The following is a 25,895-nucleotide window of genomic DNA, read 5'->3' as shown; positions in this document are numbered from 1 at the left end:
TCCCATCTGTCTTTTGTGTTACACCAAAAGAGGAATCAGGAAATGAAGTAACTAACATGTCAAGTTCTGAAGGGCATGCTCACAGTTCCCTACATTTCATTTAGATCATTAACTTTTTAAAGCCTGAAATAAGCCAACCTGTATCAATGGTGTTCCATCAGATCTATCACATTCATTATTAATGCAATATTACCCCCACCAGCATTGGGCCTGCACTGTGTCCCTTTTCACTTGTAAAGTATCATTTGCAAGTTACCCGAAACGTTTTTCATTTATTGACCTCATGCTGGTGTCAATTACCTTTTCCACTTCACATTGTCATGAGCTTTTTGTGTCGTTTCACTACCTCATAAGTTTAACTATTTTTTAAGTTGCTTCCTTCCAACATAAATTATATCTGAGGGTAGAAAATTTTTTCCTTGCTGATCATTTTACATGTAGATTTCCAAACTAGTGACACTATTAATAGTTTCTTTACAGGAATACTATGTATACCAAGACGGTCACAGTCTTTCTGTTTAGTTTATTATTTCAGTTTTCTTCGTGTTTGCACATCTGTTTCCTGTAATTTTTCTCTTATTTATAGGCATGTGGCTAAGTTACTAGGCTTTTATGTGTAGTTTTACTAGATTACTTCAGTTTAAAGGGTACTTTTTCAGAATTCTAAATACATCAAAGCATTTCAATCCTCGGGGTTGGTAAGAGGTGTTGCATTTTTCCAACTGTTGACTGTTGACTGTTGGTTGACTGTTTTTTCCCTTCTTTCCTTACACGAATTGTATTTTAATAATTGAATACATTGAAAGAATGAATATTTTTATTTTATAATTTTAAATAGTGTAAGAATGTACGATAAATTTAATAACCTCTCAAATGAATAATGAAGAGTTTTGTTTCATTTTATTGCAGGATGGAGTGGTTCTTGTTCATTGTAATGCGGGAGTTTCTAGGGCAGCTGCAATTGTAATAGGCTTCCTGATGAATTCTGAAGAAATCTCATTTACTAGTGCTTTTTCTTTGGTGAAAAATGCAAGGCCTTCCATATGTCCAAATGCTGGCTTCATGGAGCAGCTTCGTACATATCAAAAGGGCAAAGAAAGCAATAAGTGTGACAAAATACAGGAATTAGAAGGGGACAACAGTTCATGAGTTACATTCTAGCAGATGATGGACAAGTGTAAATTCTGAGTTGTCCTCTATAGCTACCTTTCCCCTTGTTTGGATAGTAGACTAATAAAAAATGTCCTTTTCTCTTGCATTTTTCAAGTGGAAGTGGAGGTCAATTGATTGTCCTGAGCTAGTGTATAAATAATTTTTAAAATTATGTATTCTTTGGTATTATGTGATTAAATGCGTCTTTGATTTGCTAAGGGAGAATAACAATGTATTACCAATAATTGATTTCTGTAGAAGGAAAAGGTTTAAATTTAAAATCTATGTTAGAACATGGAAAGATTAAATCAGTTAATTAAGACTTTTGGTATTTTTCTATTCCAGCAACTGTTTCCATGAAGGAAAAAAACTTGAAATGCTACTTGACTTACTATTTCAGAGGGGGATAAATTTCTTGTAAATAATTTAAGATTAAAAACCAATACCCTAAACCTTCCAAAAGAGGTAACCAAAATGTGAAGGTTTACACAATAGTTACATAGTAGTTACCATAGTCACAACATTTTTATGTCCTTTTATGAAAATGTACCCACTTTTCATTTTGATTTTAAAAAATTTATATTCCCTGCTTTGACTTTTTAAAGTTTTTGTATAGCTTTTTCTCTCTTACATTATAGTGAGCTTATGGTTCGTTAATGAGGTGATCTAGTCTCTTACATTGTGTACTTTTTATCCTGGGTCCCTAGCATTCTGTTTTTGGATCCCGTAATTTTTTTTTTGATTTCCTTGGATCAAGTTTTATACTGAAAGATCATTTTTCAGATTTGATTTGTTCAATGATCTGTTTTCTAGTTTGATATTCTACTAGAGAACATATTTTTAAGGAAAGAATGGTTATGGTTTTGTAAGAAATTTTACATACATTGTTAGACAGACTAAAATCATTTATAATTTTATCTCTGGCCAGAGACTTTGAATAGTTTCTTTTTTTTAAAATTAAGTCTCCATATTGGCAAGGCTGAACTTATCTATACACCATAAATTTGCTTAAAGATATTCTTTGACTTATTCAAAATAAAAAATGTACTTAAAATTAATTATAATAATTAAGATAGGATTTATTTAATAGCTTTCAAGTAGCCTTTCATGACTTAGACAATTTTATTGTCCTTTAGATTTTATAACAGTTCTGAGCTCTTCTTCAACATATATTAGAGAGAGTAAGCATATTCCCATATGTAAGTTGAAAGTGCATGCACATACATTGAGCACACAGTGCATTTGAGGAAAACAGGTTTCTTATGTTGTCAGGAGCAAAAGCATAAGTGAGAAGTGCAGATTATGTCTCGAGATATCTTATAGTCTGACAAGATGCCATCACATGCAAAGCTATGAACTTTGCTTCTGTTAAGCAGCAGCATACATGTAATCAACCTACTGTGAGCTGTTTAAAACAACCAAGGTGGACAGAATCACCTTAAATATGAAACTGATGTGTACTGTTGTCTCTGTTGCTGAGGGTTTGCAGGGTGAACCTTTTCCATTCACATGAAAACATTTATTTAAATACATTTTCTTTTGCCTAAGTGCTGTTTAGTTTTTCAGCCATTAAATGTTGTGACATGAAGCCTTGAATAGAACTTGTTCATAATGTAGTATAGTACTTATCTCTGTAGTTTGTATGCTATAGTTGTTGCCTCTAGTGGTTTGGTTATGGTGCAAGCTCATATTTTCTTTATCATCTACAGAAGTGTGTTGAATATCTATTTCATTTGATCTTAAATGATAGTAGTTGCTGTATCTAAAATAGATCAATGAGTGTAATTCAGTCTTTTAAATTAGGGGTACTATGTAAGGCAATGATGGGTCATATATATAGTATGTTTATTGTTTCCCATGGATATAAGGCACTCTGTCATACCTAGTTATTTATAAAAAGGAATTTTATCATTATGATGATTTATCTCACATCAATGAAAAAAAATGTATATCAAATAGAGGGAAAAATATTCAAGGAGTTTGTACCTGTATTTTAAAAATAGGTTTGTCTACCATTTTTTAAGGGGCAGAGGAAATGAAAATATTTATTTTTAAACGTTGAAAAGAAATATAGAGCCTTCCTAGCAACCTGAAAAGATGAGTAGAACAAGGTACTGAAATATATGATAAAATTCTGTTTATTTGAGATTAATATTTTTTAAATGTTTTGCTAAAACTTTATGTTTTAATATGTTTGTGATTATACATAATTTGAATTGAAAACCAAGAAATATTTTAAATTTTTTGAAAACTGAAGAAATCTTTTTTTAAAGAGTCTTTTGGACAAAATTTAGACCATTTTAACTCAAAGACAAGATTTCAGAGTAAATGGAGTACAGTATTTAAAATTATTATTGCAGTTTTACTTTCACATCCTTTTTTCCCTATTGAACTTGATTGACATGTATGAATAGCACGTTCATATTGTATGAATATGTATTATGCAACCTAGGTAATATACTTTGATTCTGATTGATAATTTCAGTGCTGACGGGGAACTGCCAGGACTTGTCCACATGATTATTAGTAACTCAAATGTTCAAATGTATATAGCAAGTTCCCCTCAAAGGTAATTTATCCAAAGATTCTTGAATGTAGCAAGTATAAATCAGATCTTATAACTTTACCAGTGAGTTAACTCAATAAATTGACACCTTTATAAGCAAAGCCATAATACATTCTAAAATAACAGAAAATGTAGCACAATGAATTATTTGTTTTTGCCAGGTGACTCTAAATAGTTGATTTTTCTGCCCAAAGGATCCTGAACATATTTAGTCACCATGTAATTATTTAAGAATATAAACCAGAAGATTTTAAAATTTTATATTCTTGCAATACATTCAATGGAATTTACAGTTAACAAATTTATGGTTTGTTTTCATTGCTATACTTTAAAATAACATAAACTTTTCTATTTCAAGTGAAGCTTGACTTGTTTTGTATCCATATTTGTAATTACCCTTTATTGTTTCTAGGTATTGATGTACTTTAATAAAATAATAAATTTATTATTTCCCCTGTTAATACCTTTATTTCTTTGAGTTTATTTGTTTTAAAAGATTTAATGCTGACTTGCTGTCAAACTCTAGGTTAAAAAAATCTGTTGACAGGGTACAAAATTATACATTTTTCAATATAAATTTGTTTCAGGTCCATGGAGATTTGTTGGTTCCAGGCACTTCAAGAAATGAAAAGCTAACATAAGATCTTATAATTAGCATTACTGTGAATAATTGGCATTGAAAATTCAATGGAACATGCTAGTATTTTAAATCAAGAGAAGGTGCTGAATTACTCTCAGATTAAATATTCTAACCATGACAGCATTGAGATTAGTCAGACCATTGTCTGGTACCCACCTCCACATTCACATATTACTTCTCTGACCTACTAATCACCTGCTTTCTCCTCACTCTGTTTCAACCAAACTAGCCTCTTGGCTATCCATTCTTTGAAAATGCATAATCAAGGCCCCCACTTCATTACCTGCTGTTCCCTCTACCTAGGACACTTATCCTCAGAAACATCAGATCTTTGCTCAAATGTTACCTTCTTAGTAGAGTCTTCCCTGACCACCTTATTTAAAATTGCTCCCATCCCTAACACTTTTATCCACCTTCCTGTTTTATTTATGGCATTGCCCTAATTTTATCACCAAAATTCTACATATTTTACTTATCTTGTTGTTTTTCCCATCAAAACTTGAGCCCACCATGAGGGCAGAGGTTTTTACTATATTGTTTATCTGTACTAGGTGTATCCCATAACAGGCATTCAAAAATTGCTTGTTCCAGGAGGAAGGAAGGAAGACAAAAAACTGATGTATGTCTGTCTCCCCAAGTTATGTAAGTTCTGATGTTACTTTTTCACTTCCAACACATGATAAGAACCATTTAATTGATTAAAAGATAACAGGTGAATCAGCTAAACAGATGTTCCCTTTGATGTTTGGCTGCCCCCTTTCTGACAGTTATTTACTGTGATGAAATGATCAGAAAAATCTCATAAATTTCCAAACATAATATTTAATTTATAAAGACTTACCTTTGGTGCTAATTATTTATAGAGGTCAGATAATGCAAATAACTAACGGATCTGTATGTTTCTGTACACCGTCCCTACAACTTAAACACCACAAAGCTCCTTTGGGGATCACTTGTCCTTGGGCCCTACAAAGTCATGGTTCCTCTGTGTGCTTTAGGTGACATCATAGTCTAAGTGACTAACAGCCCGTGCTACACCAGTTGCCAAAGGCTGGCATGATGAGAACATGAATGATAGGATGTTCCCTCTCCTTGCTCTCTTTCCGCAGGTGAAAAACTCCATCTTTTTCCTAAAGTCTAACTAAAGGTGGGTATCTTTTCTCTTCACTTCAATTTTTAAAATATCTTGGTTTTTATTTTTAAAATAGACGGATAGTAGGAATTTAAGACAAACAAGTTGACTTGATGTTTATATACAAATAGTGTTATTAACAGACATTTATAAATAGATTGATGAGTATTCAGTATATATGGTAGATACACAAGTAGTTTGGCTGTGAAAATATCAAATATATTGAAAATAAATAAAATTGAGATTTCACATATATCCAACTGTTTAAAATTTTCTTTTGAGTTTGGGAGAAAGATGAAATATATATAGCCCAGAGCTCATTTTCTGGTTAGATGCTCTGTAGCCCTACATACTCCATTCAAGTGAAGAGTAATAGTCAGTAGACAGTTTAGGGTACATGAACCCTGAATTAGTGGGGCTTGCATTCTCCCTGTTTTTTTTTAAACCCCAACTGGAGCAGTTCTGTGGTATGTATTAAGTACTGCACCATAATTAGTTTAAAGAAAGAGTTCCCTATCTAAGTTGATTGAAAAATCATTGATTTGAAAAATCAATGGTCTACAATAATAGCACTTTGATGAAATCTTACGCCAGAATAGAAAAGGGGAACAGGTATTCCACTTTATATGATATTTTATTTAATATGTTCATAAGGGAAAGGAAAGCAAGTATTGTAATTAAGATAATATTCATGAACAGAAGCATATGGTGAACATGCAATATTCCTAAAGATTATAGTTTAACAAGAAACATAAAAGTAAAATCATGCCATACAAACGTTTTTCATGCAAGATAATCCAAGTTATGAGAATATCATTTTAACAAAACAAGGATAAATAATTAGAACTACAAACAGTGTGTTCATTTTATAATATAATTAATAAGCACTTCTAATAGAATTAATCTACAAAACTTTAATTTTAAAAATCTGAAAACATGCAAAATTGCATCAAATAAGTTATGTCAGATAATTACCCATTATTCAGTATTTATTTAGAGCTTGTCATTAATTCATTTACTTTTTCAATATATATTTATTGAATACTGATAGAAATACAGAAAAAAACTTTAGGTCCCTGTCCTCAAGAAAACCTATCCAGTGGGACTGAAAACTTATAAAACAAGTATCTTACAGCAAATGAGTTGCAGAAGTAATATGTTATACGTTCTGAAATGGCATGATGATTGAGGGCTGGCAGGGCTGGGGCAAGTTTGATGGCAGAAAAGAGCTGCTACTTAGAGGAGGGCAGGACTTTGCAAATTGGGGTGGGAAGCAAAGAGATGCTAGGCAAGGGGATTGCTGTGAGCAAGAATACGATGTGGAGATCTTTCACAACAGGTTGAAGGCTTGCAAAGGGCTATAATGGGAGAATTGATTGGAGCAGAAGGTTGAAAAGCTTTACTTTTTAAGGCCAGGGTTTTCAACCACCCTAGGTGAAGGTAGGTGACAAGGTGTATTCCCTTTAAGGGTGCCTACTGAAATTTCTAAAAGAGATCCTCCTGCCCTCCTGTCTCAGTCCATTTTGGCTGTTATAACAGAATACCACAGATTGGGTGACTTACAAACAACAGAAACTTATTTCTCAGAGTTCTGGAAGCTGGGAAATCCAAGATCAAGTCACCACCAGATTTAGTGTCTGGTAAGACTCTGCTTCCGGTTCATAGGTGGCAGTCTTGTTGTTATATCCTCACATGGCAGAAGAGGGGGTTGGGGAGGAACTCCCTGGGGTCTATTTCGTAAGGGAACTAATCTCATTCATGAGGGTTCCACCATCATGACTCAATCACCCTTAAAGTTCCCACCTCCAGATACTATCAAATTGGGGCATTTCAACGTATGAATTTTGGGGGACACCAATATTCAGTCTGTAGCACCTTATCCTGAAAGATTGATTTTCCCCTTCCTTTGCTGCCCAAGTGAAAATGTTGTAGTGTAATGAGGGGTGTTATTGGTTGGCATGTGTTGCCCATGTGAATTCTGTGGAGCTGAGGATAAGGAGGCTGATGTAGGGAACAGGAAATCCATGCGGGTTTTTGGACAGCTGGGTAATGTGTACAGAGAAGGGAGAATTGGCCAGTGGTATTTTAGATTTGGTGGGAGAGACTGAACACAGGAAGATGTTAAGGATTGACTGCAACTGTCTAGGAGTTAAGTAGAGAGAGAAAGAATAGGACTTGTTATCTGAATATTTGATGGCAGGGAAGGTGGAAGCGGGAAGGTGGAAGCCGGATAAAATGTATGTAGTGTAATGCTATAACATACTGATTTTAATTTCTGGTTACTAAAAGATTAATAGGAAAGGGACAATTGGAATGGGGCAAGTTTTAGGGGTAAGATGAGTTTGTCTTTGAGGTTTCATGTGCCAGTAGGTTGTTCTGCAAGCATTTGGAAAGTTATCATTTGGCTTTAGAGAGAGGAGGGGCATTACAATAATGGAAATTATTTGCACAGCTGTGACAATCAACAAGGACTCCAAGGGAAACCATAAAGAATTGAGAGAGAGAGAGAGAGGACAAAGGCTTCACTAACAATACTATATCCAGGTGTCGTGCGGAGCATCCTGCCAACTTCGCCATGTGTCACGCAGGGCGGCCTGCAGGGTCTCAGCTCCCACTCCCCACATAAGAATGCAGGACATGGTGAGGCCAAAAAGGAACACCCACGGAGCGGAGCCATAGGTAGGGAGAGTAATACCACTATACTCTCGCTGGTGGCTGGGTTGGAGACACAGGAACCAGGAACAACACAATTCTCAACCCTCACTGTGCCGCTTGCAGACTCAGCCACCATCTTCTTGCTAGCTCCCCCCTTTTCTTTTTGCTACTAGCCTAGCCACGGCAGTTATATTCATGGCTAATGGCTCACTGGTTACAGCTGACGGCCAACTAGCCACAGATGCTGGCCATTTGATCACAGTCGATGGCCATTTACTACCTGAGCCAGCACCTTTCTATGTGAGGCCGAGAGCCTGGAAACTGCTTTTTGGGGCTCTGTCCCCACACCAGGTTACAATAAAATGGGATCAGGTATGGAAAAGCCAGGGAAAGAGTAGAAAACTATGAGGAGAAATAGGAAGTGTAGCATCATCCAAAACAAGAAAAACACTTATATATATATATATATATATATATATATATATATATATATATATGTATATATATGAATAGATTGTCAAAGCTGTTGAATACTGAGAGGTCAAGGTACAGACCTAATAAGGCAATTAGGAGAAAGATAGTTGGGGGGATTTACACAGGAACCAGTGTGTAATGAATTAAAAACCACAGATTTACACAGGAACCAGTGTGTAATGAATTAAAAAACAAGATGGTGAAGTTACAGAAATAGACTAAATTCTGTAAGACTTTTCTTTGAAGATCTTGAAAAAAAGAAGAAAATGAGAGAAATTAGTGCATGGTGGCTAGAAGAAAACGTAGTTCTAGGGCAGATTGTTAGTAGAACACAGTGGGCATCTTTATACCTTGATAAGGAAATAGATAGTTGAAAGCATAGAATTAGAAATGCAAGTGAAGAAAGGAAAGTGACTTTCTTAAAATAAAAATATTTTAATCTTAATTACTCAAAATAGTAAATACACCTACAATTAACCACTAAAAATTATGTAAATTAAAAGCCCTTCTTAAGACCTCCAATTTACAAACCCCTTTCCCACTCCATCTTTCCCGTTAATAGTTTGGCACAAAGGTTTTCCAACTTCTTTCTTTTTTAAATAAGCATCTCTCTCTGTTTTTATACTTTTTTTAATTGATTGTTTTTAAAGTTTTTTATTGGGGAATATTGGGGAACAGCGTGTTTCTCCAGGGCCCATCAGTTCCAAGTCATTGCCCTTCAATCTAGTTGTGGAGGGTACAGCTCACTGGCCCAAGTGGGAATCAAACCGGCAACTCTGTTGTTCAGGGCTCACATTCTAATCAACTGAGCCATCCGGCTGCCCTGTTTTTATACTTTTTGTTGTTAAATTAAAATGGTGCCGTATAAATGTTTTAAAATTGCTTCTTTTAGTATATTCATCCTGAAAATTTTTCTAGGTCAATAGAGACACTCAAATATCAAATCCATCTTCTTAACAGGTGCATGATCTTCTGTTAGGCTAGATCGTAATTTATACAGAATTCCTTCATTGGTGAACCTTTCTTGGTACCTTAGTTCTGAAAAGGCGATTACTGGGTGTGGGGCTGAATGACAGCCCCCAAAGATCACAGTCTAATCTCTGGAACCTATGAATATTTCCTTACATGGCAAGAGATACTTTGCAGATCTGATTATTAATTTAATCAGAACTACTAGACATTGAAATGGTAAGATTATCCTGGATTATTTGAGTAGGCCCTAAATATAATTACTAATGTCCTTATAAGAGGCAGGCAGAGGGAGATTTTACTACAGAAGAAGAAGGCCATGTGATGATAAAAGCAGAGAGAAGCAGTGTTGGAGAGATAGATGCTATGCCCCTGGCTTTGAAGGGCGAGGACAGAGCCTCTAAAAGCGAAGGAATATAGTTAGCTTCCAGAAGTTAGAAAAGGCAAGGAAACAGATTCTCCTCTGGGGCCTCCAGAAGAAACCAGTTTTGCTGACACCTTGATTTTAGCCCCTTATAAGACTCATTTCAGATTTCTGGCCTCCAGAACTGTAAAAGATAAATTTATGTTGGTTTAAACAGCCAAATCTGTGGTAATTCACTATGACCTCATCTGAACTTGACTACATCTGCAAATACCCTATTTCCAAATAAAGTCACATTTGTATGTACTGAAGGTTAGGACTTGAACATATCTTTTGTGGGGGACACAGTTCAACCCACAGACCTATAAAAAAGAAAGTCAATTCATCTGTCAGTGGTTTTAATTTTTTATCTCTGGGAACTTGCCAGTGAGTGCTGGAATTGTTATTGCCTCATTCAAATTACAAAATTTTTGCTACATTTGAGATTTCCGGAAATCCCAGAGAACACAGTGAGGGAGGGTGGGTATTTTGCAGATACTGAGTTTGGTATGGGCCAGACACATCCCATAACATATACATGTCATTTTTATAATTAGTAATTGAGCAAAACTTTATAATTAGTAATTGAGCAAAAAGAAAGCCCGGCTGGGATAGGAAGCCGCACAACTGTATTCTGCTGTGTGGTGGGCTCGTATTTACTATCTTTTGTATGTATTAATATGTAACAAAACAGCAAATATGAGTTATGCTTTAATGTAAAATTGTGCCTCTATGACACAATGTTTTTGAAAATGGCAGAGATGATAGAAAACAAGCTTTGAGAATGGAGCTTCACGTACTAAACCCAGAAATCGATACTGGAATGCGGCACCAATTGTTTCTTCAAACCAGCTTTTTCAGGTGCTCCTTGGAAAAGCTGGCAGATGACAGAGCACTGGGTAAACTCGCGCTACTTATGAAACCTTGAGCTAAAGTATTCCCACAACCCTACTAGTTTCAAAGCAGATTCGTCACCTACCCAGCGAAATCCCCCTCGGAGTCTGCGCAGAGACGTTGCCCTACTCCAAAACCACGGCTCCGGTGCCCACAACTTACGGGAAGCGCATATCCGGAAGTTACGCAACCCCATACGGCAGCGCGCCCCTACCCGTGGGGACAGTTTCCGCCATTTTTGAAAATCGGGAAGGTCCCAAGCTAAGTGTAGTTGCCGCCGCGATGGCAGCCTTTGCCGTGGAACCCCAGGCACCCACGTTGGGTGAGTGAAAAAGTGCTTCTCTTTTCTGGCACTGAGATTCACGCCGTAGGCCCGGACGCGGGCCAAAGTGAAAGGCAGTAGTCATCAGGCTCTGGTCAGCTGGTTTCAGGGGCCGAGGGGTCGTCTTTGGCTCGCTCCCAAGTTCCTAGTCAGCCCCCTGCTGAGGCATCGCCACCCCGACACTTCCAGGGCGGCTCGGGAAGCTGCGGGCCCGGTGCAGGCTGAGGAAACGGCCGCCGAGTGTTGACTGAGCCGTTTTGTGCCCCCATACGCCCGCCCGACAGACCTGTCGATACCTGAGACCCCCGGCGTCTCAGAGCGGACGCTGGGGGTGTCGGATCCGGGGAAACGTCGGTGGGAAGAGATTTATGGGCGTACACGTGAGTGGGCGGTACCCTGGAGTGTGGTGACCGACCATTGCTCTTTGGTCACCTGGGCTTCGGTTCCTGTTTGATTCCTGCCCACCCCTGGGGTTTGCCAAAGGAACCTGTTATTACTGGACGCTTGAATCGTGCCACACTTATTTGATCAGGTGATGACAGTCATCGAGATTCTGGCCCTAATAGGAAGCCAGGAGTTCTCACGATTCTCCCTGCCTTTACCTTGGGAAAGTGACCAGCTACTATAGGAGGTCTTTTTCTCAAAGCAGTCACATAATGAAATTTAAAAAATTTATTCACTTTATGTAATGGGGAGCATTGCTGAAATGTGTCGTTGAAAAAAATTTAAAAGTTCACAGGACGTCGACTTCTTTTTTGTCTGCTGAGTTTTTGGGACTTGTGAGAACAGTCGAATACTTAGAACAACAGAAAATAAACCGTCTACTTTCATATGTTTGAAAATTAGGTTACAACTTTCTGAGTTTGAAAAGAAAGCAAGTGTGATATCTGTAGAATTGAAGTTTTCTTTTAGATTGGAAGGGTATATATAATGCTTTCCATGTTTTGTGCAAAATAAGTTTCTTTTGAGACTAGAGTAACGTGAACTGTTTTAGTATTAGTCATAAAAAACTAAATGCATAATGTCAGTGGAGACACTCTGCTATATTTAAATTTATGTGCAGATGTTGGTGTAAGTATTTATGTTTTGTATTATTTTAGTGATCAGAAAACTATTTATTTCCAGTTCCACAGTTTTCTACTCACAAAAACATTTTGGAGTGCGTATTTCTTGGCGTTGCAAATGTGAATAAACCTGACCCTGGTCAGAACTGACATTAGCTGATATCAATTGTTCACATATTGCAGATATTCTAGGTGATGAATAAACATTTTCCCAGCACCTAATTGTATGTTAAAACTAAGGGTTACTTCAACAAACAGTTGTAGCTGAGTAAGAAGGCACAGTACTTAGCATTTTGGAAATACATACTGTGAAATGGAATTGGAAGACTTGCACAATCCGCTGGTATACATAGCTTTCTCCTTAAGTGAAATTTAGCCTGAAGGTTCATCACTGATAGTCTGATAAAGAGTCCTTTGTGCCATCACTCTGGTGCTTTGTACAGTATCAAAATATATGTCCAGATGTATCAGAACTTTTCTTGACTTAATTATTTTTATAATTACCTTGTTTCCTCGAAAATAAGACCTAGCCAGACAGTCAGCTCTAATGCGTCTTTTGGAGCAAAAAATTAACATAAATATATGAATATAAATTTCTTTATTATATTAATATCAACACAAATATAATATAAATTAAATATTAATATAAATGCTAATATAAAATATTAATAAAAATTTTACTATAAGAATGGGTCTTATATAGTAATTTAAAGCCGGATATAATACAATATAATAGCAAGTCTTATATATATAATACAAAGTCATGTAATATAATTATATTAATTTTTTGCTCTAAAAGATGCAGAAGAGCTGATTGTCTGGCTTGGTCTTGTTTTTGGGAAACACGGTACCATATTATTTTTTTTTCTTTTGGGGATGGGAGAGTGAAGGTAGTTGGTGGTACCTAAAATTTTTATTTATTACTATGGGTTTTAATATCTGTTAAGAAAACGCTTTGTTAGACTTTTGGTTTGATTTTAGTGTATGTTCTTTGGAAATATGTAATAGTACCATAGTAACATAGTAACTAGCACTTAAAATAATTACAATGTAATTATAGTGTTTTCTGCTTGCTTTATCTTTTTCCTGAATTACTTTACCTTTTTCCTATTTTATACACTTGCATTTTAAATATCTAGGTTAGTAACAAGAAATAAGAGGAAGAATAAATTAATTGACAGCATTTGATGCAAGAACAAATTTTTGAGGCTGTCTTGAGGTTAAAGAGTAGTTAAGATGATTAAATAATACACAAAACGTTTACTATTTCTGAGTGCCGTGAATCACATTCAGGCTTGTCACATAGTTGAAAAATTAAATTTTCATGAGCAGAAATTGCAAAATTTTCATATATACATTAGTCACTCAGTTTTGGCTATTATAAGATCCATTGTATTAATAATTAATATTTGTTGAACACTGTATATTAGGCACTGGGTCAAGTGCTTTACTTACTGTAATTGCAATCAAAGCTGGTGGATGCTGAGAGACTTGAACCCAGGTCTCTGACTCCAGAGCCATATTTTCCTGCTGTGCTGTTTTGCCTCTGAAATTAGAGTAAGTTATAGTTCCTTATCTTCATAGTGGGAATAATAATAACTACCCTGTAAATTGTGAAGGTTAATTTTTCAATAGATGATTATGAAGTATCAGCTGTTTTAAAATTGGTCATATCAGGGAGCTTGAAGTTATTCCTAACTTAAAATGAATGATTTTTAAAATGATCCAAAAAGTAAACTTGGCAAATCTTTTAATATGTTTCTTAGGTGGGATGCTAATCATTCTGTTATTTCATATGTGCTGTGTGTGCATGAGTTCACTTCATTCCAAAAATGATTTACAGCTTTTATGTGTGGGGATTTAAAAATGTGACCATATAGCAAGTTAAACCCATTGTTTGACATGCTAAGACTTTGTGTAAGTAACTTGTACACCCTGTCTGTATTTTTGGTTGTTAACATAATAGAATCTGATCCAGAAATGCAAAGAGGGTTTTTCCTGCATGTATTAGGGATTTCTTTTTATGTAATAAAAATTTTTTTATTTAAAAATAATGTTGATTCTTAACCTGTGAAATAATGCTCACAAAAATAGCAGTCAGAGATTAATAAAATAGTCATATTTTTCTAGCATAATTTTTATTGGTTTTAAAATAATACGTTTAATTGGTTCTACAGTATTTTAACAGTATTGATTACATTTCCAAATTATTATGTTAGATTCTTACATCTTTTGTTAGATTAGTATAATGTTAAAGTTCTTTATTTATTTTTTTGATTCATTTAGGATCTGAACCAATGATGCTGGTTCACCCACATCTCCAAAGCCAGGGGTTAATGCCCAGTTTCTTACCTGGATTTTTAATGGGGGATTTGCCAGCTCCAGTAACTCCACAACCTCGATCAATCAGTGGCCCGTCAGTGGGAGTAATGGAATGAGATCACCTTTACTGGAGGTAGGTAAATTGCTTAAAATAGTTTCATAGTACTATTAGTACATGTACTAGAATTTTTAAAAAGAGTCATGGTGCAACTTTCATCTGATTAACCCCTTTACTAATTAAAAATAAATAATGGCTTTATTTTTTATTTTTAGGACTCTTGGAATAGAGGTGTAAGGGATATAAACTACAGTAGTTCCCCCTGCTTATCCTCAGAGGATATGTTCTAAGAACCCCAGGAGATGCCTGAAACCACTGATAGTACCAAACCTTGTATATGCTGTATTTTTTCCTATATATATGTACCTATGATGAAGTTTAATTTATAATTAGGCACATTAAGAGTTTAACAATAATAACTAATAATAAAAAGAGCAATTATAACAATATACTGTAATAAACTTTGTGAAGTGTGATCTCTCTCAGAATATCTTATTGTACTGTATGTACAGCATGGATACACTGGACAAAGAGATGATTCATAGCCCAGGCTGGACAGTGAGAGATTTTATCATATTACTCATGACGGTGCATAATTTAAAACTTATGAATTGTTTATTTCTTGAATTTTCCATTTAATGTTTTCATACTGAGGGTAACTGAAACTGCAACTAGCACAACTATGGGTAAGGGGGGGCACTGTATTATAATTCAAGAAGCACTCATTAAAAATGTGCTTACTACATTCATCTAGTCCTAAGATGCCACTGATTATAAACTCAGTTATTTTGAGTACCACTAAGAAAGAAAAACAGTAAATATGCTACAATGCCAAGATCCATTTTTTGTCAATTACTCCTGTTTCAGAGGTGTTAAAGGGTGTGTGTGTATGGGGGGTGGGGGGGAGAAATATGGTTGTTTAAATTGACCTGAATTTAGTTTAAAAATATTCATCTTAAATGTAATATAGCAAATATTCAGTCAAAAGAAGTGTAATTTGAAAATTTGTAAGCTATGATTCACTTCTAGTCAGAGTGAATTAAGAATTCTCGTTTGTAGTGTGTTTAGTGAAAGGTCTTACTTCACAAACTGGAGTTTTTGACATAGAATTGCCATTGTCAGCACAGAATGTCGTTACCTAAATGCAACATGTATCTTTCACAGGATGCTTTAAGAAAGAAATATTTTAAAGATAACTTTGAAGTTTTGACTATGAGTAGTGAGGATTAGGTACAAAAATGATGCGATTCCAAATGTGAGCTAATACCCTTTCAGTAGATGTTTAAATGTAAACTCTCCTTACTTTGTCTTTAAAGTATTGTTTTGTTTAAAGTGGTTTATTTTATATATATGTATGTACATATACACACATACACATATTATATGTATGTATATAGGATTGATCAGGTACAATTATCATAAATTATATTTGAGGTAATTTACTTTAAAATATTATTCTGGACAGATTTTTGTTTTGTATATATTTTGAATGTGTTATTATTTTAGCTACATATATTGAGTACTATGAGCTGGGCAGTATGCTGAATATTTGTTATTTTCATTCTTTATATCAATTTTAAGGGATAGGTAGTAGTATCCCTGTTTTTCAAAAGAGGAAACTTAGGCTAAATGCAATAAAGAACTTGTTGAAGCTCACTTGTTAGTAAGTGACAGAGCAGAGTCCAAAGCCCAGGTCAGTCCGGCTCTATAGGCTGTGCTCCAAAATAGCTTATGCTGTACCGTCTAGGTTCAGACGTTAGTCTTACAAAGCGCATGGGCTGCTTCACTATTTGGCATTGCTGATTCTCTGACTTAATAAGACATCTTTATGTTCCTAAAAGTTGGTCCTTATATCTTTATTATGTACTTAAATCTAGTTTTACTGTGAGAAACATGAACGGGATCTGTTTTCATTTGACAAATTCCACATTAGGGGATTATATTTATTAAAGTATATACAAACTGAAGCTTTTTAATACCTACTTTCAAGTGAGAATAGGATCAAGTTTTTGTATTGACATGTTAAGCATTTGTAGAGAAAGCAAAGTTACATGTGTTTACTAAAAAACTGAAATTTCTGTTTACTTATTCTGGAATCTTTATTCAAAGTGCGGGCTATGGATCACCAGCATTGGCATCATTAGGAGCTTGTCAGAAATTCATAATCTCAGACTCTACCCTACACATTCTGAATCGGAATCTGAATTTTAACAAGATCCCTAGGTGACTTTCATATGTATTAAAGTTTGAGAAGCACTAGGAGACAAGAGTTTTAAGTCAATATTTTAAAAATGTAAATTAAAAAAAAATCTTATCAGAAAGATGGAAGATTTCTTTTTCTCACCTGACTATATTTTTTATACACTGTAGGTGGGTCACCACCACAACCAGTTGTACCAGCTCATAAGATAAAACGGGAGCTCCACCAGTTAGAAGTATATATGATGACATTTCCAGCCCAGGCCTTGGATCAACACCTTAACTCAAGAAGACAGGTGATACACATACCCTCATTCGTGATCCACAATTAATAATTTCACATTTGGCTCTCCAGTGAGGGTCAGTAATTTGAAATGTTTCCCTGAGGTCTATTTTAGTGTAACTTTGTTGCACAAAATAAGCATTAAGGACATTTATCATAGACTCTACTTAAATTGTGTTTATCATGAAATGTACTTAAAAATATAATAGAACTCCGGATTATTTTCTCATATAGGTAATTCTATGGATTCTGTAGGTATGCCTTATTCACCTGTCCATGCTCCTAATCTACTTAATATACATGTAGAATAATTATGGTTTAAGTCATACCAGTTCTTTAAAAAGTTCAATATTTATACATAATTTTGTGAAGAACAAATGAAATTCAGGGTTTTTTCCAGATCTAGGGCACTTAGTAATGATTTGAGATCTTTGTTTTAGGAATTGTTTATTAATATAAGACCACCATCCTTTTAGATCTAAGTTCCCTGTTTACTTACTTACTAAAAACACTGCCTCCTGCATATTTATGAGCTGATGATTTATGATGGTTTAGTATGTTCCTGATGTCGGTGTTCTGATGGTGATGTTAAGTTTTGGTTGGTGTAGGTGTTTGATGGTGTCATTTTTACTCGTAGAGTATGCAAGATAGAGATTCTCTGCTTTGATGGGCCTGATTGCTATGAGAACATGTCTGATACTTATAAAGTTCCTATGGTGCACAGGCCCTAATCTCACAGTTAAGTAATTGTCAAGGGTAAGGCAGCTGGTCTAGCAGAGCCAGGCTTTCAACCTAGGCAGCCCTAAATCTAGAGCTTGTGTTTGTAACAGCCATCTTGTGCTAGTATTACTGTGATAACTCTTGATTGTCACTTTGAAGGTGGTATGGATTTTTTTTTTTAAGTAGGAATTTAGTAACTTTTGTAGTCACAAGTGTTCTCTCCTACCACTATTGTGCTTAGGACTTACAAAGTATGTCAGTTAACTGATAATTTTTTTTTGTATAAAGACATTTCTGCTGTTTAATTTGGAGAAATATTTTATGGCTTTCCCTAAGTCAAATATAGCATAGTGTTGGAAAGTTGAAGAATAGTAGAAGGCATCTTTCAGTAAATTTTGATTATTATAGGATTGATATCCCTGGCATAGTAAGCCTACTTGTCATCAAGCAAAATGAATTCATTGTGTTGAACAGATTATCTCTTTTTGCAACACTTGCAGACCTTCCTGCCTGTCCAGTATAGTAGCCACCAGCCAAGTGTGGTGCTGGATACTTGAAATGTGGCTACTGCTTGTACTTAATTGAGGTATATGTGTCTATAAAATTTAAAATTGCCTGTATGGCTTGTGTTATATTTGGATGTGGTGGTCTAGACCAGGGGTGTCCAGACTTTTTTCTACATTTTTCACAAGGGCCATATGTGGTAAAATACACAAACAGCCGGGCCATTCACGCGAGGTGAAGTACGTATTGCCTCACCTGGTTTATTAAGTAAACTAAATATATTTTGGAATTTGCTGCAGGCCAATTAACAATGGATCATGGGCTGCAGTTGGCCCGCGGGCTGCAGTTTGGACACCCGTGGTCTAGACTTAACAAATCCAGAATATTCTCGTCTGGAATATTTTTCTTAAAGTTGGTAAGCAAATCTGATGTTTAGTTGGTATGAGAATCACTGGTTTATAAACTTGTTAGTTGTCATTATTCCTCTGATGATACATGGAAAGAAAGGTAGTTTATAGTTATTTCTGTGTTCAAAATATTTATAAGTCTTGTGTGTCATAATTTGTAGAGAATGTTTTTGACTTGAAAATTGGTAAGAATATTATTAGATTAAACCCAAATTAATTTTGTGTCCTAAGACTTTGCTCAACTTCTCTAATTATGATAGATGTTGGCATTAAGAATTCAATGATACATTTTGTATCTCTCCTGACATTCTTTCAACATTTAATTCTGGTTGTTAGATAATAGTAAGATTTTAGATTTTCTTAGTTTAATCAGGATTTGTTAATAGAATTTATATTTACTTCTAGAGAAAGAGTTGTCATTCTTGATTTGATACTATTATCTTTGTTTATAGAAGGATTTTTACTGTAATCTTAATTTTCTCACATTTAAAGGAAATAGTATTGATAATCTTGCTTTGTAACTTTCTACTAGTAAAGGCAGAGATATGCTGTCTTTTACTGTGTAGATTGTTTTTAAATCTATAGTATTGCATGGTTTGTAAATGTCTGTTTAAAATAAAATCTTGCCATCTTTCTATTTTTCTATGTGAGCTTCGTCGTTTGAAGAATCACCATTATTTGTGTTATGTCAAATATTGTACCTTAGGGACTAAACCAAATAGCAGTGTTACTTTCTATTAAAAATAATGTCTTTTTACGTAATGTAACTTTACTATTTTAAACAAATAATACTAAGGGTCTAGCATGTTTTAGATTAATAATCCTCAACTTAAAAAAGAAATTAGGGAGTACTCTTTGATAGTGAGCTGGTTATAGGCATCTGTAGTACCTGGTAGACATTCAGTTGTCTGTTCAGTGAAGGCTTTCAATATCTATTGTGTTTGTTATTGGGAGAACTTTGCAGTTTTACCTTAACAGTTTCTTCTGTTTTTATGTAGCTAAACATGTCAGTAATGCAGAGTCCTCTTGTTGGAGTTACGACAGCTACTCCTGGAACAGGTAAGCAATGCCTTTTTAACACCAAAGACTGTTCTCTACTCTTCGAATGAAGATAATATAAGACCTTTGTTGATAATTGCCAATTTTATTTTCCCCCCAAACTTGGAGATGTTCTCAAATGTCAGTAATTTCCTTCAGGAAGGAAATACTTTGTATATGATTGTTTTCTGAATTTAAAGATAAGATGTGATATTCTACTCAAAATATTAAGAATTAAAAAAAATTATATATTTCATAGTGTCTCCTGAGTTACTAAAAACTAATAAAGAGCTGTTGCAATTGAGAAGAATATGGAGACTGAATAATAAAGTTGTTTTGAGAGGTATTCATAGATATAAATCTGTCATTATAAACAGCCACTGATTATATTTAGATTTTTTAAAGATTAATGGTATTCTTTTATCACCATCAGCATCATCATCAGTACAACTCTTATTACATATTCATATATTTATAATCTATCAAGTGATCATTCAGCAAATAATTGAGCATTTAACCATGTACCAGGCCCTGAGAAACTGGACAAAATAGATAACCTGGCCCTATGGAGCTTACATTTATTTACAGAATTTACATTTGTAAATAAAATAAGTAAATTATGAAGTTTGTTAGAAGGCAATACATTTTATGGAGGAAAATTGAGCAGCAAGGGGGAGTAGGAGGTGAGAGCTTATATAGTTTTAAGTGGGGTGGTGTATTGGTTTTCTATTGTTACCATAAAAAAATCATCACAAACTTAAAAGTGGCTTAAATAATACAAATGTGTTATTTCATGGTTTCTGGAGGTGAGAAATCTGAAATGGGTCTCTGGGCTAAATTAAAGCATTCATAAGGCTGTGTTAATTTATGGAGGCTCCGGGGAGAATCTGTTTTCCTGAATGTTCCATCTCTTAGAGGCTGCCCATGTTTCTTTGCTTGTGGTCCCCTTCCTTTATCTTCAAAGCCAGCAACTTTGTAACTCTGATGATTTTTCTGAAGTCATGTCACCTTTCTTGTCAGGACTGTTGTGAGTATATTGGGTTCTTCTGGATAATCCAGGATAATCTCCCTATTTTATGGACAGCTGATTAGCAGCCTTAATTCCACCTGCAACCTGATTCTCCTTTGCCATGTAATGTAACATATTCCAGGTTCCAAGGATATGGACTTGGCCATTGGGAGTGGGGGCATTATTCTGCTTACTACAGATAGTTGAGGAGAAAGTAACATTTGGTCAAAAACCGGAACTACCGTAAGTAAGGGAAGTAGGAAAAGTGTTCCAGGCAGAGGAAATGGCAAGTACGAAGGCACAGAGACGGGAGTGTGTCTGGGGTGTTCAAATAACAGTAAGAAGGCAAGTGTGAAATGAGTGAGTGAGGGGAGAGTAGTGGGAAATGAAATCAGAGGAATAATGGAGGCCGATATCACAGGGTCTTGTAAATCATTGTAACAAGTGGTTCTTACCCAGAAATGGTGGAAAACAAATACAATGAGACTTGGTGTGATGAGAATAAACTTTTGGGTAAGGGTAAAGGTAGAAGCAAGGAGAACAGAAAGGAGGCTACTGCATTAATGCAGGTGAGAGATGGTGGTGGCTTAGATATAAAGGAAGTTGGGAAAGGAGGAAACGAGGAACAACAACAAAAATACGGAACAAAACAGCAGCAAGAGAGTAGATTTAAAATGAACCAAGTCAACAAATATATAAAACAAAACGTAGTGAGCACTCCAGTTAGAAGGCAGAGATGTCATAACAAAAGCAATATCCGATGACAAGTTAGATCTTTCTATTCTCCAGATCCAGATTTCTTCAGTCAGGAATCCTTACTGGCTGTGTCCTCAAAGTCTAGATTTCTACTTTCAGTTTGTTCAAGGCTATGTAGGTTTTTTTCTATCACACTCCTCACATTTCTTTCCGGCTTCATCCGCTGTCCAATTCCTAAGCCACTTCCACATTTTTAGTTGTTATAGCAGCACCCCACTTGTGATACCAAAATCTCTTTTACTTTTAAATTGCTACCATAACAAATTATCACAAACTTAGTGGCTTGAACAACACAAATTTATTATCGCACAGTTTCTATAGGTCAGGTGTCTGAGCACAGCTTGGTTCTTTGATTTAGAACTCAGGTGTCAGCAGGGCTGTGTTCCTTTCTGGAAGCTCTGGAGATGAAATGCTTCCATACTCATTCAGGTTGTTGGCCGAATTCAATTCCATGTGGTTGTAGGACTGAGGGTACCTGTTTCTTTGCTGACCCGCTTGGAGGTTGTTCCAAGCTTTTAGAGGCTGCGCTTATTCCTTGGCTTGTAGTTCCCCTTCGATCATCCAAAGAACAAATGGCAGATAAGTCCTTTTTTATGCTTTGAATCTCTTGCCTCCTCTTTGTTGGATCTCTCTGACTTGCCTTTTCTACCATCTGCTGCTATTAAGGGCTCATTTTATTACATTTGGCCCAGTGGATTACAGTTTTCCCCCATTATCGAACAGTGGAGCTTTCCTATGAAACCTGAAATCTGAAATGGCCTAAAGTAACGAAGCGATTATGTATCTCAGAATACATCTTGCTAGCGGAGGACAGAATAAATCGAAATAAAGCACATAGTCTCACAGACACAGTTCAAAGCGATGGCAGCTGTTGCTGAGATGCTGAATGTAGTTGGGAAGGAGCTTGGAGGTGTGATCTTGCTGCTCCTCGGGTATATGCTGCCTCTCTAAGGCTCGCTTGAAAAACAAATGTTGAATGCTATTTTCAATGTTCACCTTTTTTTCCAAAAGTGAAATCTGGATTTCTTTCGGTTAGCAAACACAGGTACTAACATAAGTCTTTTGTAAAAGGAAAGAGTTGTAGCACAAACTGAAACTGCGAAAAGGTGGGGATACCTATAATCCAGTGTAATTCCTTATTTTAAGCTCAGCTGATCAGTTTATACTATCTGCAGAGTCCTTTCACAGCAATACCTAGGTTAGAGTTTGAATTACCCATCAAATTTTGGGGGATATCTTAGATTTCTGTCTTCCACATATATCATGGTGAAATATCTAGGATGTCACCTCAGTCTCATACTTGACGTGGAATGACCTAAGGGAATAGGTTTTAACAGTCCTATTCTGATTGGACAAATAAGTAGGTGACAGTGCTTTGTTATGTGACTATTTGTTATAATAGTGACTAGTTGTTTAATTGAGTCAGTAAGTGATGCCAAGGATTGAAAATGCAAAAACACATAATGTTAAGTAATGTATTTGATGTTTTACAAGATCTCTTAGTTGTCTGAAAAGCATGCATTATAATGCTCTTGTTGGTGTCAAGTAAAAGAGTACAGGATTAAAATCTGCTAAATATCCTTTTGTTAACTTATTTTTGTATAATATAATTTCTGTGAGGGTCTTGTAATTTTGGAAACGAAATATGAAAATAAGATTTGTGGTAAGAAAATATACCTATCATAAATTGGCCACTGGGAACCACTGGTGCTTCTACTTTGAGTTTAAGGAATTTGTGTATAGAAAGTCTTAATTGGGCATAAGTGAAAAAGAATATTTTTGAAAATATATGATGAGCATGAGGACCTACCATTCAAGGCCCATAATAAGCAAGAAATGGGAAAAACGAGTTGCCTTGAGAAAATTAAGAGGAAAACGGAGACTTTTCACTTAGAGCTATTTTTAAACTGTTATTCGTGTTAAATAGATGAAAATTCTTGTGTAATGAGTAAATTTTAAACCTTTCTGAGATTGGCAACTTTATAAAGAGATGTCGTGGGATTTAATGACACAAATGGTATTTCATGCTTAGGTCTTTGTGTCCAAAAAGGAAGGATTTTTTTTTTTTTTTTTAAAGTTCTGTAACTGATGTTCTCTTTTAGAGTCTTATTTCTGGTGCAGGAAAACCTTAGTCATATGACAAAGAGGGGAATCTGGATTAAAGAATTTCTGAAACTCTACGCAACCTTGGTGTATTATTGCCCAGGTAGAGAATGCTGACTATGTTTGCCCTATCTTTCCACATCCTCCCCCTCAGTTTTCTTCTGCTACTAAATATTCATCTGCTTTTCATCTTCTTTTAAATTTAATTTTTTTCTTGAGAACTTCTTTTACTTGTCTGTCTGCTCTCTTCTCGAAAGGCATACGTACCACTTACATCTACTGAATTAAAATCCTCGTGTAGCATGTTGTTAACAGATTAAGTGTGATGATTTAAACCAAAGCACTTTTGGGCTGTTTTTGTTAATGCTGGTAGCTCAGAGTTTTGACTGTGTTCCTGGAAGGGAGAAAAAGGGACTAATTTATCTGAGGGACGGTGCCCTGATACTTTTTTTTTCAGATCTGGTTTAGCTGTTCCCTGTACGTGCTCCTATAAAGCTCTCTCTGCTCAGCTCTTATCTTTCTCCATTACTGATTTATGAATTCCTTCAGGACATAGATTCCTTCAGTATCTTCATTATTTACCCATCACAGAGGTGGGTGTAAATGGACCTCAGTAAATGTTTGTTGACTGAGTAGATTGATGGATTTAAGCTATTAGTAAGTTGAATGGTGGCCCCAAGATTATACATCTGCATCCTAATACCTGGAACCTGTGACTATTAGTAGGTGGCCAAAATATAAGATTAAGGATCCTGAGAGGAGGAGCTCTCATGGAGAGTTTAGACAGTTAAGGAGAGAGGGAAGTGAATCCTGGTGATTACCTGGCTGTCCCTAAATCCAAGTATAAGTGTCCTTAGAAGAGAGAGGCAGAGAGAAATCGGACAGAATGGAGAGACATGCAGAGGAGAAGGTGAAGTGATGACTGTGGCAAAGATTGGAGTGATGTGGCCACAAGCCAGTGAACACTGAAACATGCCAGCAATCACCGGAAGCTAGAAGAGGCAAGCAGTGGATTCTCCCATAGTGTCTTCTGCAGGCTTTTGGATCTGCCGAAAACTTGATTGGAACTTCTGGCCTACAGAACAGGGAGAGAATAAATTTCTGTTGTTTTAAACCATTCAGTTTGTGGTAATTTGTTACAACAGAAATAGGAAATGTATATATGTATACAGTGTTGAGGCAATGACATTCCAATGCCAAGCAAGAGGATTGGAGTATTTGTGTCCAACTTGGTACAGCATAGTTTATCTTTAATAATAATTAGAGTAAACACAGCCTTATTCTAGATTGCATTAGTTTCTTATTGCTGCCAAAACAAGTTATCACAGATTAGTGGCTTAAAACAACTCAAATTTATTATCTTAAAATTCTGGAGGTCTGAAGTCTGAAGTGGGTCTTAATGGACTAAAATCAAGGCATTGGTAGGGTTACATTCTTTTAGGGGAGAATCTTTTTTTTTTCTGTTCCAGCTTCTACTGTGTTTCCCCGAAAATAAGACCTAGCCACATAATCAGCTCTAATGTGTCTTTTGGAGCAAAAATTAATGTTAGACCCAGTATTTTATTATATTTATTTATATTTATATTTTATATTATAAAGACCTGGTCTTATAGTAAAATAAGACCCAGTCTTATATTAATTTTTGCTCCAAAAGATGCATTAGAGCTGATTGTCCGGCTAGGTCTTATTTTCGGGGGAAACATGGTAGTAGCTGCCCAGGATTCTCGGCTCATGGCTTCCTACCATCTTCAAAGCTTGCAATAGCCAGTTGAGTCCGTATATCACTCTTTTCCTCATTTAGGGTCCCTTGTGATTATGTGAGATTTACTGGGTTATTAAGATTATCCTTTATAGGATAATCTTAATTTAAGATTAGATGATTAACAATCTTCTGTCTTCATCCTTAATTCCTGTTTCCCATGTAATGTAATTTATTCACAGCTTCTGAGGATTAGGACATGGACATCTTTGGGGGACCATTTTCTGCTTACCATATAGACTTTTAAAAATTAGTCGCCAACATTTATTTAGTTTCATGCCAGGTTAGGCATAGTACCATTGAATGGTCTGTAGTTTTAGTGGGGGTAATATTTTACATTTTATTCAAAATAATAAAGGTAGTTTAAAAAATCAAATAGTATGTACTTAAATACAATGAAATGCAGCAGTCTTTAGCTTTATTCCTCCAGAACTAACCAGGTCAGATCTCAGAGCTATTCCTTTTG

General features: G+C 35.5%; 2 protein-coding genes across 3 annotated transcripts in view; both read left to right on the top strand.

The window, feature by feature from the left end:
* The window catches only part of DUSP19 (dual specificity phosphatase 19), a 31,185-nt gene extending 16,498 nt beyond the window's left edge, over positions 1–14,687 (top strand). The window contains exons 4-6 of one of the 2 annotated variants that reach the window (XM_033112207.1): positions 4,910–5,000; positions 5,468–5,505; positions 14,558–14,687. In XM_033112207.1, coding sequence (XP_032968098.1) covers positions 4,910–5,000; positions 5,468–5,499 — 123 coding nt within the window. In that variant the 3' untranslated portion in view covers positions 5,500–5,505; positions 14,558–14,687. Of the gene's footprint in view, positions 1–909; positions 4,167–4,909; positions 5,001–5,467; positions 5,506–14,557 lie in introns of those variants that run through there. The other variant, XM_033112206.1, reaches the window with a different exon arrangement.
* The window catches only part of NUP35 (nucleoporin 35), a 33,768-nt gene continuing 18,926 nt past the window's right edge, over positions 11,054–25,895 (top strand). Inside the window, 9 exon segments of the mRNA XM_033112208.1 lie at positions 11,054–11,207; positions 14,558–14,572; positions 14,575–14,615; positions 14,617–14,701; positions 14,704–14,730; positions 17,022–17,054; positions 17,057–17,129; positions 17,131–17,146; positions 19,763–19,823. Coding sequence (XP_032968099.1) covers positions 11,168–11,207; positions 14,558–14,572; positions 14,575–14,615; positions 14,617–14,701; positions 14,704–14,730; positions 17,022–17,054; positions 17,057–17,129; positions 17,131–17,146; positions 19,763–19,823 — 391 coding nt within the window. The 5' untranslated portion in view covers positions 11,054–11,167.

Source organism: Rhinolophus ferrumequinum, chromosome 8, assembly GCF_004115265.2.
Source record: "Rhinolophus ferrumequinum isolate MPI-CBG mRhiFer1 chromosome 8, mRhiFer1_v1.p, whole genome shotgun sequence".
In the NCBI taxonomy this organism is placed as follows: Eukaryota; Metazoa; Chordata; class Mammalia; order Chiroptera; family Rhinolophidae; genus Rhinolophus; species Rhinolophus ferrumequinum.
This window is presented reverse-complemented; position numbering and strand designations above follow the sequence as displayed.